The 17,379-nt window shown below is 41.9% G+C and overlaps 2 protein-coding genes and 1 non-coding gene across 6 annotated transcripts in view; 2 read left to right on the top strand and 1 right to left on the bottom strand.

The window, feature by feature from the left end:
• The window catches only part of LOC117877345, a 169,465-nt gene extending 159,239 nt beyond the window's left edge, over positions 1 to 10,226 (bottom strand). For 3 of the 4 annotated variants that reach the window (XM_034770373.1, XM_034770376.1, XM_034770371.1), the window contains exon 1: positions 10,083 to 10,226. The gene's annotated coding sequence lies outside the window, so the exon portion shown is untranslated. The other variant, XM_034770375.1, reaches the window with a different exon arrangement.
• A 259-nt stretch (positions 10,227 to 10,485) lies between these two features.
• Positions 10,486 to 10,558, top strand: TRNAA-AGC. Its single transcript has one exon. It is a non-coding gene; the product is annotated as a tRNA-Ala (tRNA).
• A 5,731-nt stretch (positions 10,559 to 16,289) lies between these two features.
• Positions 16,290 to 17,379, top strand: part of RNH1 (ribonuclease/angiogenin inhibitor 1) — a 40,337-nt gene continuing 39,247 nt past the window's right edge. Inside the window, exon 1 of the mRNA XM_034770369.1 lies at positions 16,290 to 16,406. Within this exon, the coding sequence (XP_034626260.1) occupies positions 16,340 to 16,406 (67 nt within the window). The 5' untranslated portion in view covers positions 16,290 to 16,339. The remainder of the gene's footprint in view (positions 16,407 to 17,379) is intronic.

Here is a 17,379-nt window from a genome sequence, read left to right as displayed (position 1 = left end):
AAGTCACCTCCAACATCAAAACTTGGAGATGCTAACAAAGAATTCAAGATCTCCACATTAGGAGACTGCTTTAAAGAGGTCTAGTCAGAGAGTAAACCCTACTCCCCTGCTTAATATGTAAATAATTTATTTTAAAAAAAAAAGCCCCACAGCACTACTTCAAACTGAACTGCTGTTGCCCTAGAACAGTGGTGGGCAACCTGCGGACCATCAGGGTAATCAGCTGGCAGGCCACGAGAGTTTGTTTAAATTGACCATCCGCAGGCAGGGCTGCCCGCGGCTCCCAGTGGCCGCAGTTCACCGTTCCTGGCCAATGAGAGCTGCAGGAAGCAGCGGCCAACACATCCCTGCAGCCCGTGCCACTTCCTGCAGCTCCCATTGGCCGGGAACAGCGAACCGGGGCCACTGGGAGCTGTGGGCGACTGTGTCAGTGGACAGTCAATGTAAAACTCTCACGGCCCGCCAGCGGATTACCCTGACAGGCTACGTGCAGCCTGCAGGTTGCCCACCACTGCCCTAGAAGCTATTACACTGCTTATCCATCTAAAGCTCTTTAACAATTGCATTGTTGTGATACTTCTAATAACTGCTTCCATTTAGAGAGAGCAAAGCACTTTAAAAGCATAAATTTGTGTAGAGGTCACTCTTCCCTCCATAGAAATTCAGCTTCCTCTGGGATGAATGAACAGCTGATTAACAACACTATCCAAGACTACTCACTAGTTTAGGACCAGAAGTCAAGGAAAATTCTATATCCAGTTGAAACCACACAAGGAACGTTAGCCAGGACATGAAGACTAACAATTAATCATTAAAATTACACTGGGATCTCCAATTACCTTGATTATAAGCCTCCTGGAGAAAAGAGACTGTACAGCACCAAGCACACTGCAGGGATCAATTAACAGTTACTGATCAGTGCCTGTTTTGCATTCATAAAAAAAGAAACCACATCCAGCAGCACAAATCATCACTACTATCACGCTGAAGCAATGGTTCAGTACTCTCAGAGGGAAGAGTCACCACTGAATCACCAACAAAGCCCTTTAAGTTTTCTTCTTTAGAAGATTTCCATCCACATACTGACTTGGCATGACCCTGCTTACCTCACAAAATCTGACAGATTCATTGTGCAATCGCAGTTGGCTTCTACTCTGCTACTGCCCAAAGGGATACAAAACTTTTAGTACATTTTCCTTCTGCTAATTTTATAGAACTTTAAGTAACTTCAGTTTATTCTGCTTGTACAGAGGGAAGTACTGTAAAGCTATGTAGAAGGAAGAAAGCTTAACTGATGAACCATAGACAAACTGAAGAAACCATAGAACAGCATTTTCACCTTTTAAATCACAGGCTGCAGAAAATACAGGCTGTATAACAAGATTATGTTTGATCTGGAATCACAACAAATTACTCCCAAGAGAGTGGATTTCAATTCATCCGATCTCAGATCATTCACTGTATTTTCTAAGTTTTACAGAAGACCCACGTACAAAATAATTTGCTCGCACTGATTGAGCCTGTTAAACCAAGAATACTGCACACAGGAGCGATGTAGGACTGAATGGTAGACTAACTGCTCTGTATTGCTGTCTGCACTCTACACTTGCTGACATAGCTCAGCAATCCATAGTTCATGACCTGCAGAGTCTGCTTTGGGATTTACACTCTGAGCTTAGACAGTCAAAGGGACAACATTATTAGCTTCCATTCACTTTAGGCTCTACATCAAATAAGAATTGTTGAAAGAACAAACAGTGTTTTTCTCTATAGTATCTCCAAGATTCATAGCAACAATTCCACACAAGTCAGCCCTTCTCATTTAAGGAATTATCTCGCCTTTTGATTTGAATCCATTTATGAAGCTCATAAGGCAAGTCAAGAACCAAAGATGCAAACAGTTAAGTTTCAACTACAGTATTTCAACAATTTTCTCCAAGTAGCATTGTCATCTGCACTGTTAACAGCTTTAGCCCAATTTTAATTATGGTATGGAGAGCTTTTATCACCCAGAGCATTAAACTGGTTTTTATATCCTCTCTCATTAATCAGCCCAGAATCAGGCTTCAAAGTCCACTGGATTGGATTCCACTTATGAAAATGATGATGAGAAAGAAAAAACCACTGTGTCCTTTTGGAAATCAAATTCTTCAAGAAACTGAATTAACTTCTTTTATAAAACTCTTAAATATGCACAGACTAGGGCTGTCAAGCGATTAAAAAAAATTTATCGCGATTAATCACACTGTTAAACAATAATAGAATACAATTTAAATTTTTTTGGATGTTTTCTACATTTTCAAATATATTTATTTCAATTACAACAGAGAATACAAAGTGTATAGTGCTCAGTTTGTACTTATTTTTTATTACAAATATTTGCACTGTAAAAAATAGTATTTTTCAATTCACCTAATACAAGTACTGTAGTGCAATCTCTTTATCATGAAAGTTGAATTTACAAATGTGGAATTATATTAAAAAACCTGCATTCAAAAATAAACCAATGTAAAACTTTAGAGCCTACAAAGTCCACTCCGTCCTACTTCTTGTTCAGCCAATCACTCAAACAAGTTTGTTTATATTTGCAGGAGATAATGCTGCCCGCTTCTTATTTACAATGTCACCTGAAAGCGAGAACAGGCATTCCCATGGCACTGTTGTAGTCAGTGTCACAAGATACTTACATGTCAAATGCCCTAAAGATTCATATGTCCCTTCATGCTTCAACCACCATTCCAGAGGACATGCATCCATGCTGATGACAGGTTCTGCTCAATAACTATCCAAAGCAGTGCAGCTCAACGCATGTTCATTTTCATCATCTGAGTCAGATGCTACTAGCGGAAGACTGATTTTATTTTTTGGTGGTTCAGGTTCTGTAGTTTCCACATTGGAGTGTTGCTCTTTTAAGACTTCTGAAAGCATGTTCCACACTTAGTCCCTCTCAGCTTTTGGAAGGTACTTCAGATTCTTAAACCTTTGGTCAAGTGCAATAGCTATCTTTAGAATTCTCACATTGGTACTTTCTTTGCGTTTTGTCAACAAACAACTTGTGCTGGATCATCATCCGAAACTGCTATAACATGAAATATATGGCAGAATGTAGGTAAAACAGAACAGGAGACATACAATTATCCCTCAAAGAGTTCGGCCAAGAATTTAATTAACCCCTTTTTTTTTTTTTTTAAATGAGTGTCATCAGCATGGAAGCATGTCCTCTGGAATGATGGCCGAAGCATGAAGGGGCATACAAACGTTTAGCGTATCTGGCACGTAAATACCTTGTAATGCCAGCTACAAAAGTGCCATATGAATGCCTGTTCTCACTTTCAGGTGACATTGGAAATAAGAAGCAGGCAGCACTATGTCCCATAAATGTAAACAAAATTGTTTGTCTTTGTGATTGGCTGAATAAGAAGTAGGACTGAGTGGACCTGTAGGCTCTAAAGATTGACTTTTTTGTTACATAACTGCACCCAAAACAATCTACATTTGTAAGTTGCATTTTCATGATAAAGATATTGCACTACAGTACTTGTCTGAGGTGAATTGAAAAATACTGTTTCTTTTATCATTTTTAGAGTGCAAATATTAGCAATCAAAAATAATAATATAAAGTGAGCACTGTACACCTTGTATTCTGTGTTGTAATTGAAATCAATATATTTGAAAATGTAGAAAAACATCCAATAATATTTAAATAAATTTCACTTGGTATTCTATTACTTAACAGTGCGATTAAAACTGTGATTAATTGCGATTAATTTTTTTTAGTTAATCGCGTGAGTTCACTGCGATTAATTGACTGCACTAGCACAAATCATTTCACTACTTCCCCTACCTCTCCACTCTGTAGTAAACCCCTGGAGAAAACCAGAAGTGCAATACACAAATAACTAGCACTGTAACTTTGTTCCACAAATGAGCCTACAGTAGACATTAGTAAGATCACTGTTGATCAGAGGGGAAAAGGCTGCAGTGGGATAGTCTTTGAAAATATATAGTGCAAAACTAAGTCTGATTAAATTGGAGATATCCCATCTCCTAGAACTGGAAGGGACCTTGAAAGGTCATCGAGTCCAGCCCCCTGCCTTCACTAGCAGGACCAAGTACTGATTTTGCCCCAGATCCCCAAGTGGCCCCCTCAAGGATTGAACTCACAACCCTGGGTTTAGCAGGCCAATGCTCAAACCACTGAGCTATTTCACTCCGCAACACTTCCTAGCTAGAAGACTAGTGAACTACCATGCAGTGGAAAGAGAAAGGAGAATCCCCCTTTTCAGGGTTCAGAATGGAATAGGAAGATCAGCATTAGCAGGAAGCTTGCAGGGCATAGACTGCCATTTGGCCCCAAAGAGGAATTGAACATGCCAGCTGGGAATGGGAATGTAAAAGAACAATGCAAGCCTGCTGGCCAGTCCCAAACAAAAGCTATTAAGAGATGAGCCAGCTGGGTGAGGAGAGAAGCCAGCAGGAAAGGGGCTGGAACGCTGAGGGAGCTTTGATGGTCATTTCAGCTATTACAAGCTCACTGGCAACGCAAACACTCCACATTGCTGACCAAATGAATCCCATCCCCGCCTCTCAGAGTGGAAGAGGGATCAACTAACTGTTGAAGGTGTTAATAAATGAGTGTTTTTACGCGTGCTGGCATTAGTTCTTCTGTCAGAAAGCCAGCAGGGCCTAAAGCAGTGAAGGGAGTGTTTGTACTAACAGAGACTCTTAGGCAAAGCTGGCATGAACCAGGCAGAGATGAGCTACGCATGCCTAAGAACACTGTCAAAAATACATCCAGTGTGTGTTTCTGTTCAATTTGATTGTACTGAAGAGGAAGCTTAATTTAGAGACTGGGATTTACATATTTCTCACGAGTTCTTAGTACAGATATATGAGAGACATTTTCCCTGGATTGGAGCCAAGTAGCTTACATAAAACTGTACTGAACTAAAAGAGGCTGGGGCAAGTGCTTCATTTGTTTAAGTGTGGAGGGTCTTGGTGCATACACTGAATCCTTATCTAGCCTGAAGTCCTTGCTCTTGACAATCCATGGTTACAGCTCAAGGGCTAGAGCAGAGATTCTCAAACTGTGGTCCATGCAGAGGTGGCTGGTTACCTAGTGCTGGCTTCTGTACCCTATTTCCAATTGCTAAACTGCATGGGGAAACAGTTAAAAATGCAGTAAGAACTATTAATATTTGTCTTCTACTTAAGCATTTGCTGATGTTACCACAGGGTATTAGGCAATAACAAATGGGAGGGGATGGTCTGCATGATCCAGAACGGGAGGGCAGTTGGCCCACCAGAGAGTATATCTGTATTTAGGCGTGGTCCATGCTATGAAAGAGTTCAAGAACCCCTGTACTAGAGGCAACTAGAGTTCTGGCGGTGAGATTTGTTATGTGTTTCTAAATATCAGTTCTGGTTTGTTATGCAAACAATGTCGTGTTTGCACTGTTTGTTTAGCACTGATCATATTTGTGAGTTTGTTATAGACACCGTAGTTTGTGCTAACATCTGCTTAATTAGCTGGATACTTAGTTCTGTGTTCTTTGGACCAGTATGGGGGGGGGGACAAAAATTTTAATCTGTATTGCTAAAAAGTGTTACAGAATGACTGGTAAATTCTGAACTGGGTACTGCCCTCCCAGTAAGGATGTATTTACATATGGGTTTAGCACCAGAATTTTCTCATGTCTAACTTTGAGGTGAATATCTAGATTTAAAAAAAATCAATTGTAGCCAATGGAAAACTCCATTACCCATCACAGCACCAGACTAAGAGTAGGCAAATCCTCCCAGTTTGAGTCTACTGAGTGTTAACTTTATCTTGGAATTATTTTTACATTGCTTGAACTAGGCCCCCATTAATAGAGATACCAGGTACGGTGATTCAGATTTAACATTTCATGCAATGTTGCTGGAACAGCATCAGTCCAGCCACAGCACACAGGTTCTCATTATCCCTGGTCTTCTAGAAAGCTTTTACCCAATGAGCCTGGCTGTATGACATGGGCAGAAAAAAAACAACAGGGACTGTCCAAGACATCAGTGTCTTTCTAGGAATACTCAAGCCTTCTTGCCAATTATCTTCCAATCCATTTAGCAGATAAATGAATGTGTTCAACCTTCTGACTGAGAACTGCAAAGCCATGGTACATGAACAGCAGGCAATTATTCTGGGACATATACTAGCCTTATCTAAAGAATAATGTTTGTGAACATTTATTTTTACTTTTTAAAATATACACAATAGGAGTTCTCCTTTCCAATATTGGAATGGGCACTCTTTTCAATATTGAACTAAAGGGAACCACTGAAATCCACTGACATCATTAGAAACACCAGTTGTCTTACCTTATGAATTTAGATCTATTTTGCTGAGATTGTTCTCTGATGTTAAGATGCCATGTTTACAAGTTCCAAACCCATAAGAAACACTCACAGAGTGAACACAGAGCTGAACCACTATAGCACATGTAATTAAGTGCAGAAACAGAAAGCACAGCAGCTATAGAAGTATAAAGCTCAAATGCAACCACAGATAAACCAGTGGGCTTTCAGTTTCAAATTTTACCTTCCTAGCATCCCTTTTTCATGATTATTTGACCTTATAAAGATAAGGTTATACACTCTAGTATAGTCTCTTTCCGGAGAAAAAGGAAGCAGAATTTTGGCTGCAAGGAGAGTTCCCCCAAAAGCAACCAGACATCAGATGTTATTAAAATACATAATCAATGTATGAGAGAAACAGTTGCTTGAGCTGATGAGAACAAGCTAATCCCTTTAAAGCCCCCTAACACTTTTACATTTCATCAGCTGAAGTCACTGATGCAACCAATTTTGGCAGTCAGGACTCAGTCACAGGAAACACACAAATAATAGCAACTGGCCTGCGGCATCTAATCTAGTAGCGTCTAAGAAAAATGCAGCATACGTGCTTGTGACTGCTTAAAGTAACTCTTTCAGCGATTTAGCTATAAGACTAATTTCCAAAAACTTCAGTCAGTGACCACCACCACTCATGTGGAAGATATGTGTTGTAAACTAGTAAGAGGGTACATACAAACACTATGATGCTTCAGAATATCGAAAGACAGAAAGAAAGCTGCAGGCAAGTCCCTGGGGTCTTCTACACCAGCAGGGTGTAAAGAAGACAAAGACTGTGGAGAAGCTAAAGAGTGTGCATGCACATCATTTCTCACAGGTAACTAGGATGGAACACCTAAGGTAACTCTTTATGGGTGATGCAGGTGAAACAATATCAGAGACAGAAGCGATGGAGCAAGATGACAAATTAATTGCTGAAGGCCCAACATGTCTCTTGAAAATATTAATGGTGGTCTTGGCACTGTGTTTATAGATTAGCTTTTCCTTCACTGCTGAGAAAAATAACAATAGTACTAAAGAATGTAATACCTCACAAAGATGGAGATACTGTAATTATGATAAGAATAAACCAGCACAGCTTCTGTGGAGCTAAAGTCATGCCTCTCTCACATATCAGAATTATCTCAGATGTGACAACAGTGGATAAAGGGAGAAAAAAAGGGGAGATAATTTAATCTTTCAAGAAGTTTTGATAAAGGTCCTTCAAGCAGCTATTAAGAAAATCTGGTAAGCAGAAGGAAAAGGCAGAATCCTTTCATGGATTGGAAACTGTTTGAGAGAGGAAAGAACAAGAATATACCATTCTCAATTGAGAAAGATGTTAATATAGCAGGCTGCCTCAGGTATCAGTACTGTAGTAGTTAATCTGGACAAGGGGTGAAAAGTGAAGAGGCAAAATATAGTGAGCACAATGTCATTCAAACTTTTAAAACTAGGGAGAATTAAAATTGGGCAAAGGGACAACAAAGTAACTGATTAAACTTAATCCAGATAAATGCAAAATACTACACAATGGAGGGACCAAGATAAAACACTCACATATATTGATGAGTTTGATGGACTGGATAATCTACCAGATCTTTTCCTTTGACCTAGGCATTATCATGTACAGCTCAATAAAGACATCGCACCGTGCAGCCATGGTCCACAAAGCAACTAAGACGTTAGGCAGCTATCAAGGGACGTTAGAAAGTATTGTGGACAATCCTTTATTCAGATATTTAATTATATGTATTTGCCTTTAACACTGTGCTCAGTTTTGGTTATCTTGTACCAAACATTATAGAAACAAGAAGAATACAGAAGCAGAAAAAAGTCTCTCACTACAAGGAGAAAGAAAGAGAAATTAAATGGGATCAAAATAAAATCTAAAAAGGAAGCATTTTAAATGTAAGTATACGTCATATATGGAACTTGATGTTGCTGGATATTATTTAGACAGATTTTTAAAACTCAAACACACTAGATGCATGCATTTGTAAGTGCAGTTGTAGTTACACTAAACTAAGAAAAATTACAAAAGCTCTCAATCATTTTCTTCAGGACATAATCTGATCATCAACTGGGGTTAAGAAGAAATTCTTAAATCAGACAGCATTCCCCAAATTGGTCAGATGCATTACACTTTTTTGTTGCTTTTTTATTTTTGTTTTGGATTTGTTGTGATTTACTCAAGAGTAATTTGTATAAGCACTCTAGAAGAAAAGATATTGGATGGATCATTGTTCTTGTCTAGCAAGACAGTTTCTATATTTGTATGAATAACTTTATACAAAGATTGTCTCATATCTCTGCCTTAAGAAAGCTTTACTAACCTCTTTTATTAAATATCATTATTTTAATACTAGCATAACTAATGCAACAATTTCTTAAGCAAGAATATCTCAATACTCACATAGCATAGATCCCAGAATTCAGGTTCTATTTTTCTATATATAGTTATTTCAAGCATGGGGGAAAATATAACAACAAAAGAAGTAATACAAATTCAGGTACTGTACCTCTGAGTACTGGTATACCAACCTGATGTCAACAAAAATCAAGATGTATAAGTCAGAGAAAGAAATGACACTGTGGTAATGAGCAGGGACTGTGAACAGACTGTGAACATTTTAGAGATCCCTCTGTGTGAATACATTCATTCATTCATTCCAGTGCAGACTTTTCTGGCATTGAGTTGAACACCCACACCAAACCTTTTTGTATACCAAGAAGGTTATGCTACCCAGTTACCAATGCTAGTTTGTAAAATCCTTAAACATGCAGACTGTTCAGATCAGCTGTCAGAAGATCATTTTCCAGTGTCAGAAGATCATTTCCCTCCCTTCCAATATTTGAAGAGAATCGGTTTCTATATTTTTAAAGTTTAGAGGACAAGATGAATGAATTCTATTCATAAGAATTCCAAATCCTTCCCTAACAAAAGCAAAGACACAAAATAATTATTTTTTCTTTCAGTTTTTAGGTTGAATATAGGAACTTTTTCACCTTAGTCCAGGCCCCATTCTTGATGCATACTTCATCCCTGCCTATCCGCAACTGCCCATAAAAGCCACAACGTGCCCTGAACTACAGTGGTTTTTATCAGACTCCTGTGCTGTAAGATACATACAACTCCATATACATATATGCACCATATAGACAGAGTACAGAAAATACACTACACTCTTAACCCCCATAGCTACACACCCAGAGCCTCCCCATAGATACAGGGCACCTTGTAGCCCCACACAACAGATAAGCCCTTCACATAGATTATCTATGCCTATATGCCCCTCACATCCCATGTCCCCAGGCAGACCTCCCTGCCACATTGCCCTGCTATAGAAATGCTCCCATACAGAATCCTATGGACACCCCCCAAACACCTCGTGCCCTGCATACACCACACCCCCACTGCATATACCACCATGCAGACCAGTGCACATCACCCCACATACCCCGCCGCCACACCTCCTGCCCTGCCCACTCTCCCCAACACACACCACTCCCTGCCCACGCACGCCCTGCCCTGCCCAGTCTCTTTACCGCCCAGACACCCAGGAGCTCCAGGCGCGGGGGGGGGGGGCGCCCCATCTTTCCCCCAGTCCTTGGGGCAGCCGAGCCCCCACACGCTCATCACACACTCCTAGCGCCGCCCGGGGCGGGGGGCAGATCTGCGGCCGCTGCCCCGCGGGGAGCCGGCTCCTTACCGCTGGGCAGGGGGCGGCGGGAGTCCCCGTTCCCGCTGCGCATCCTCCTTAGGGCGCGAGCGGCTGCCAGCTCCAGCCCCGCCAGCGGCGTCTCACAATGAAACTGAGCGAGCGAGCGAGCAGCCCCCGCGCCGCGAGCCTCCCCCGTCCATCCCGGGGGCTGTCGTATTGCGCAGGCGCGCGATCCGCCCGATGCATCTTGGGAAATGTAGTCCTTCCTCCTCCCGCGCTTTCCGGCTGGCGCCGTCCCCCGTTACAGCCCCGGTACCTGAGGCAGGTGGGTTATTCCCATAGGAGGGTCAGTGACTGTGAGGCGGCGCCTCTCCCCTACTCGGGGACGTTGAAGGCTCGCGGGCTGGGAGGGAGACTATAAAGGGCTCTAGAGTCAAATCTTGCCCAATGTGGGGAATTAGCTCAAATGGTAGAGCGCTCGCTTAGCATGCGAGAGGTAGCGGGATCGATGCCCGCATTCTCCAACAAGGTTTTTATTTTTGTGTTTTCATAACTTCATTACATGAGAGCAAATCCCACAGGAAAAAAAAACGGGGGCTAAATACAGCTAAATAATTTAAATCAAGCGAGCCACCAATGATTTCAGTTGTAAACAAAACAAAACGGGAGGGTAGGGGCTACAGCTGGCACTTTATTATTGCATTTAGTTATAATTATCTATGTCATTTCTTATTTATACGGGGGGGGGGGGTGACTGTTCCTTTGCCATAAACAAATAAGACGAGATCTCTGCTCTCCAATCTGAACTCCACTTTATAAAAAATCCGTCCCAGGTAGCTCTGTCTGACTACTTGGTTTGCAGTGTTATAAACGCTGCAATGCACTAAAAACGATCCTTATGTGCGTGATTTGGGGAATCCAGACAATAGCTGGATGCCTTGCACTCCATGCCTCCTGTCCTGGGTGTTTTCTGTCAAACCAGTAACATCCCTTCTTATCTTGGCACCGTTTGCCGAAAGTGAGGAGTCATTAAAAGAGCCCGAGGAAATCATTAACAAATGCAAATGCTATTGAGTGGTGAAATTTGCAAGATTAAAAATATCTGCGTCATCCAGCCCAGAAATAATGAAAAATAAAGACAAGATATTCATAGGGAAAAATTGGAAGACTGGTTTTATTAGAATGGGCATACCACAAATACTCAACTATTACAAAGAAGAAGAAATAGGGCTGTGAAAATCATTACCCACATTTAACAAGTATAATTATTTAAAAGAAAGAAACTCATCTTTTTTAATCCAAGTAATAATTAGAAACTGAAATTAAGGTGAAAAATCAAATAAAGAGTTCACATGTCCAATAGGAGATCTTATTGAATAATTAATTACCCTTCCAATTATCTTCAACTTTTAATAGTCTAGGAGTTTAACTTTCGACCATTCAGAAATCCAGAATTAACAAATTATAAGGATTTGTTCAAGGACTCAATTAACAGTTTGCAGATTAATTTTAGATGGTGATCTATGAAGGATGGTTTGGGGAGGAAATCTGAGCTTTAATCTTGACTGTGCTAGAAATTTTACTGTTTGACTTTAGTCAAATCATTTCCATCACTCTGTCCCTGCTCTGTAAAATGGGGGTACTACTACTTCCTTTATTTGTCTTGGTTATTTAGACTGTAAGTGCTTTGGGGCAGGGACTGTCTCTTACTATGTGTATGTACAGTGCCTAGCACAATAGGTATAACACAAACAGTAATAAATAAATGGCATCACTTAATTAAATATTTTAACACTTGGGGGTGGGTGTCTTTATTTTCCCCCTCTTTATACCTCTTCTACCATCCAAGTCTTCATACCTCCATGACCCTCCTCGTAGTAAGGGGAACTGGATGTGGCACCCTGTAAAACTCATCACTACCACTCTGTGCATTGAGGGGAAAGTACTTCCTGCAGGATCTTGCTAGCTGCTGCTTCACTTTTGCACTTCTCTACATTGAAAATGTATTGATTGCAAGCTACAGTCTGGAGAAGGGCTACAAACACCTACACATGCATAACAATTCAAAACACTCAGCTTCTTTCATAACATTTAATTTACAATGACAACTGGAGGTCTCCACAGAAATCTTTCAAAGTACTAGTACAGTATCTTTGCCACTCAGGACAGTGACTTTAATGGGAAGTGTCGTATGAAACTGAGGAAGGAACAGTTCAAATGGGATAGCATTACCAGAAATTCCACTTGAAAGGGGACTCTTGGCCATTGCAAAGTGATTAAGTGGTGCTTAATATAGTAACATCCACAAAATCTTAGGTAGCCATGGATTTGCTACAATACTATTAATGAACAGAGAATATTGACTAACACAATTGCAAAGCACAGCTCAAAAAGTATACAAAGTGTGTGATTTTTTATCTAGCCAAGGATTTTGTAGTGGTCTTATAAAAGCTTTAGGTTTTCTGATTCCATAAACATTTATCCTCACGCACAATTATTTCAAATTTGGTGACAATATATACCTCCAGACCAGTGGCACCGCTATGGGCACCCGCATGGCCCCACAATATGCCAACATTTTTATGGCTGACCTGGAACAACGCTTCCTCAGCTCTCGTCCACTCATGCCCCTTCTCTATCTACGCTATATTGATGACATCTTCATCATCTGGACCCATGGGAAGGAGACCCTGGAAGAATTCCACCATGATTTCAACAGCTTCCACCCCACCATCAACCTCAGCCTGGACCAATCTACATGGGAGGTCCACTTCGTAGACACCACCGTACAAATAAGCGATGGCCACATTAACACCACCCTATACCGAAAACCCACCGACCGCTACGCCTACCTTCATGCCTCCAGCTTCCACCCCGGTCACACCACACAATCCATTGTCTACAGCCAAGCATTGAGGTACAATCGCATCTGCTCCAACCCCTCAGACAGAGACCAACACCTACAAGATCTTCACCAAGCATTCTCAAAACTATGATACCCACACAAGGAGATAAAGAAACAAATCAACAGAGCCAGACGTGTACCCAGAAGCCTCCTGCTACAAGACAGGCCCAAAAGAGAAACCAACAGAACTCCACTGGCCATCACCTACAGTCCTCAGCTTAAACCTCTCCAACGCATCATCAGTGATCTACAACCCATCCTGGACAATGATCCCTCACTTTCACAGACCTTGGGAGGCAGGCCAGTCCTCGCCCACAGACAACCCGCCAACCTTAAGCATATTCTCACCAGCAACCACGCACCGCACCATAACAACTCTAACTCAGGAACCAACCCATGCAACAAACCTCGATGCCAACTCTGCCCACATATCTACACCAGCAACACCATCACAGGACCTAACCAGATCAGCTACAACATCACCGGCTCATTCACCTGCACGTCCACCAATGTTATATATGCCATCATATGCCAGCAATGTCCCTCTGCTATGTACATTGGCCAAACTGGACAGTCACTACGCAAGAGGATAAATGGACACAAGTCAGATATCAGGAATGGCAATATACAAAAACCTGTAGGAGAACACTTCAACCTCCCTGGCCACACAATAGCAGATGTAAAGGTAGCCATCTTACAGCAAAAAAACTTCAGGACCAGACTCCAAAGAGAAACTGCTGAGCTCCAGTTCATTTGCAAATTTGACACCATCAGGTCAGGATTAAACAAAGACTGTGAATGGCTATCCAACTACAGAAGCAGTTTCTTCTCCCTTGGTGTTCACACCTCAACTGCTATCAGAGCACCTCACCCTCCCTGATTGAACTAACCTCGTTATCTCCATACTGATTTATACCTGTCTTTGGAGATTTCCATTACTTGCATCTGAAGAAGTGAGGTTCTTACCCACAAAAGCTTATGCTCCCAATACTTCTGTTAGTCTTAAAGGTGCCACAGTACTCTCTGTTGCTTTTTACATAAACATATGAATTATCCAGATGTCAGCAAAACTGTCTTGTAAAGATATATACATTTACACTGGTATTTGCCTGCAGCAGGCATTTAATGGGAAAGCAAAATCCATTGAATTCCCCTCTTTCATCAGTAGCTATGCAAACCACATGCAGAACATTTCTCTAGTAAACTTGTTCTTAGGGGCCAGCTGCTCTCACTCTCCATGATAGCTTTTCATGATGCAGTTTCCGTGAATAAAACATGTTAACCCCAAAATCCAAGCAAAATCTTGGATGATATTGAAACACGTAAGCCACAGGGAAAATAAAAACATAATGTAGAGTTCAGTCACAGGATTAAAGGAAACTGAGCCTGCAATGCCCTCTGCAGGCTGCCAGAGAACTTTTCTATAAGCTCCGACAGAGTTTCATGCCATTTGAAATATCAAGTGAGAAAAAAAAGTCCTAGAAACATCCCTGATAGATTAAATAGCTAGTTTATGTAGTTTAGAAAGGTCTTCTCTACTGGGTCATCTAATCCATTCCCCAGTGCTGTGACAAGATTGGTTTCTTTATCTCAGACACATCCCTGATAAAATTTCCAGTAACTTTCATCAGCTCCAATGTCAGCAATTCCACAGCCTCCCTTGGCAACTTGTTCCACAGCTGAAATGGAAAATTATTCTGAATATTTACCTACATTCTTAAACCCATTGCAAGTGGTTTTGTTCTTATAGACTAACACAGCTACAGTAGCATTATAGTCTTTGACTAAATTACATCATCAATGCTCTTCAGGGTGTACTGCACACACATCTTCTAACTAAAGCATAAACATTCCAATTACTATATGTAGTTATTTAATTCTATGTTTATTACCCAAAGCACACTCTTTTCTATTTAATACTAATCTAAAACTAAGACACATCTTCCGATATTACCTTTTCTGCTATGGAACAACATGAGATTTGAATTATTAATAGTTATTCTCTCACTTATTTCTCATGCTATATACCATTGTTAGCTAGCATATTGTTAAGCAATTGTATTGCATAATAGCAGGAAAAGGGGTCAGAGTTGAAAGTGTGATTTGAGTGTCTAAAGTTAATTTTTGCATGTAGATTTTTGGTAGGGAATGTATGAACTGTTAGTATTCAAATCTTTGGGGCTAGATTCTCTGGGGCAGCACTGATGAATGGGCCTTAAGGAACTACTTATAACTCCTTGATTTGCTACCCTGACATAGGTTAGAGTCGCTTCGGAGTATTCTACTCTACACCAGCTGGCAGTGGTCCCCAAGTAGGGTGACCAGACAGCAAATGTGAAAAATCGGGACGGGGGTGAGGGGTAATTGGAGCCTATATAAGAAAAAGACCCCAAAATCGGGACTGTCCCTATAAAATCGGGATATCTGGTCACCCTATCCCCAAGCCACATCTCTTCTTCCCCACTCTCAACATGCCTCTGCACAGGGGCTGCAGGAGATTTAGTTTAGATGGTTGGTACGTTATTATTATTTGTATAGCAGTAGCACCTGGGCACCCCAGTCATGGACTAGGACCTGATTGTGCTATGAGGGTTTCCATGCACCAGGGGACTCCACAGCTGAGGACTTGCAGCTGGCTACTGCTCCCTTTGGGCTACTTGTAGGCAGGGTGGACCAGTGATCCTGGCAGGTTCCGGATATGTCCTTATTACCATTTCCAGATATGTTCCATGTTTTCTTTTTTAACTGTAATAGTCTTGGTATCATTTGTTACTTTTGGTCGCAACCTTTAATGTCAAAATAACCAGTTTTCTACCTGGACATGTTGGAGTAGCTACACTGCACTATCAATCATTACATTATGTGGGGCAGCACTGGGAACTGGAGTGTGCTTGGGATGGGCATGCATTTGGCCACTCCCTATTTTCAATTGCCACATTCTGGTAGTGTACGTTTGTTGCCTTCCCCTTTGCTACGTTGTTGTCTTCTTAATCTCCAGTTCCCTATTCCAGGAACACTTCCCACTCCACCCCCCAGGGGTCAACTAGTTACAGCAGCAGTGTTTCCAATGTAGTCGTTTTCCAACTCCCCCTCTAATTTCAATTCCTGGGGAACACAATGCTGTTCCTCTTCTCTTATCCCTGAAAGTGGAGACTGTCAGACTGCCCCTCTGCAGGGTGCTTTTTCCAGTCTGATACCAACTGAAGAGAGACAGAAGCTTTTGGATTTTCCCCACGCACAAGCGCTATTGCAATAGTCACATGTCTTCAGGCAGCAAGTAGATTTGGAGCAGAAAAAGGCTAATGCAAACAAAGGAGGAAGTGATCATGTGTCTGTCTGTCAACATAAGCTACATCTAGTTCTAGTACATTCAGTGCCTTAGTACAGCTACAAGTACTGTATGGGAGCCAGACTTTTACCTTCCTTTTGCCTTCAGAGATTACCGTGTTTCTGGATCAGAAAAAGAGGTAAAACCGAATTCTAATGGCAAGAAATGGCTTTAGACACATTATTAACTATAATGCAACAAGACCACCCACCATGCTGGGTCCAAGCTCAGCTGGCTAGCCCGAGACTCTGCCAGTGCTACAATGTTCACACAGTTATATCTGGTGTGCTAGTGTAAGCCCTGCTTGCATGGAGCTGTTTACCCAGGCTGGGAGGCTCACTCTTAAACTGCAGTGTAGATGTACCCTGGATCTCCACCCCCAAGAAGCTGGGTGTTCCTCACCCAGTCCTACCAGACGGGATATCACTGTACCTGGAGTCCCTCCCTACCAATCTTTACCAGTTATTTCCTCTGAGCATGGGGAATCCCTGCTCACTGCGGGTAGGTTTTCCCAGGCACTTCTTAATAAAGAGCGAGCTGAAGTCCACCCATCCACCTCACTTTATCAGTGGAGCCGCAGCCCCTCTTGGCTGGGGGCCAGGGCAGTGTGTTGTGCCCTGAAGAGGCTCCCTTTTGGTGGTCCCTCTGCTGAATTAAAATGGGAGCCAGCCAGCAAGGCTGACCGTCCCATGGCCACCAAAGACTGTCAAAGGTAATGGAGGAGATGGAACCAGGAGGATTGGGGTGCAGCCAGGGGCTGGGGGGGGGGGGAAAGGTGCCTCAGTTGTCGGACAGCATCCTGTGTAATGTGGGTTATTGGTGAGCAGTGGCACTGCCAGGGAAGCTGAGATTTGGGGGCGGGGGGAAGTCAGAGGAGCCACAAATGAGGACAATCTTCTTTTTGGGTGGTATGGGGTTTGGCTGGCAGGAGGGAACTATAGCAGATAGCAGAGAGGTTGGGGTAGGTGAGAGGGGATAGGGGCCCAGTTGGGGAAACTGGGGGAAAGGGAAGTTGGGGAAGTGAGAAATAGGGTTCTGATGGCAGAAAGACGTTGGCCTAAAAAGGTGGTTTTGGCAGTAGGAGTTAGTCCTATCATAACACTGCCATAGAC

Source organism: Trachemys scripta, chromosome 4 (assembly GCF_013100865.1).
Source record: "Trachemys scripta elegans isolate TJP31775 chromosome 4, CAS_Tse_1.0, whole genome shotgun sequence".
Taxonomy (NCBI): domain Eukaryota; kingdom Metazoa; phylum Chordata; order Testudines; family Emydidae; genus Trachemys; species Trachemys scripta.
This window is presented reverse-complemented; position numbering and strand designations above follow the sequence as displayed.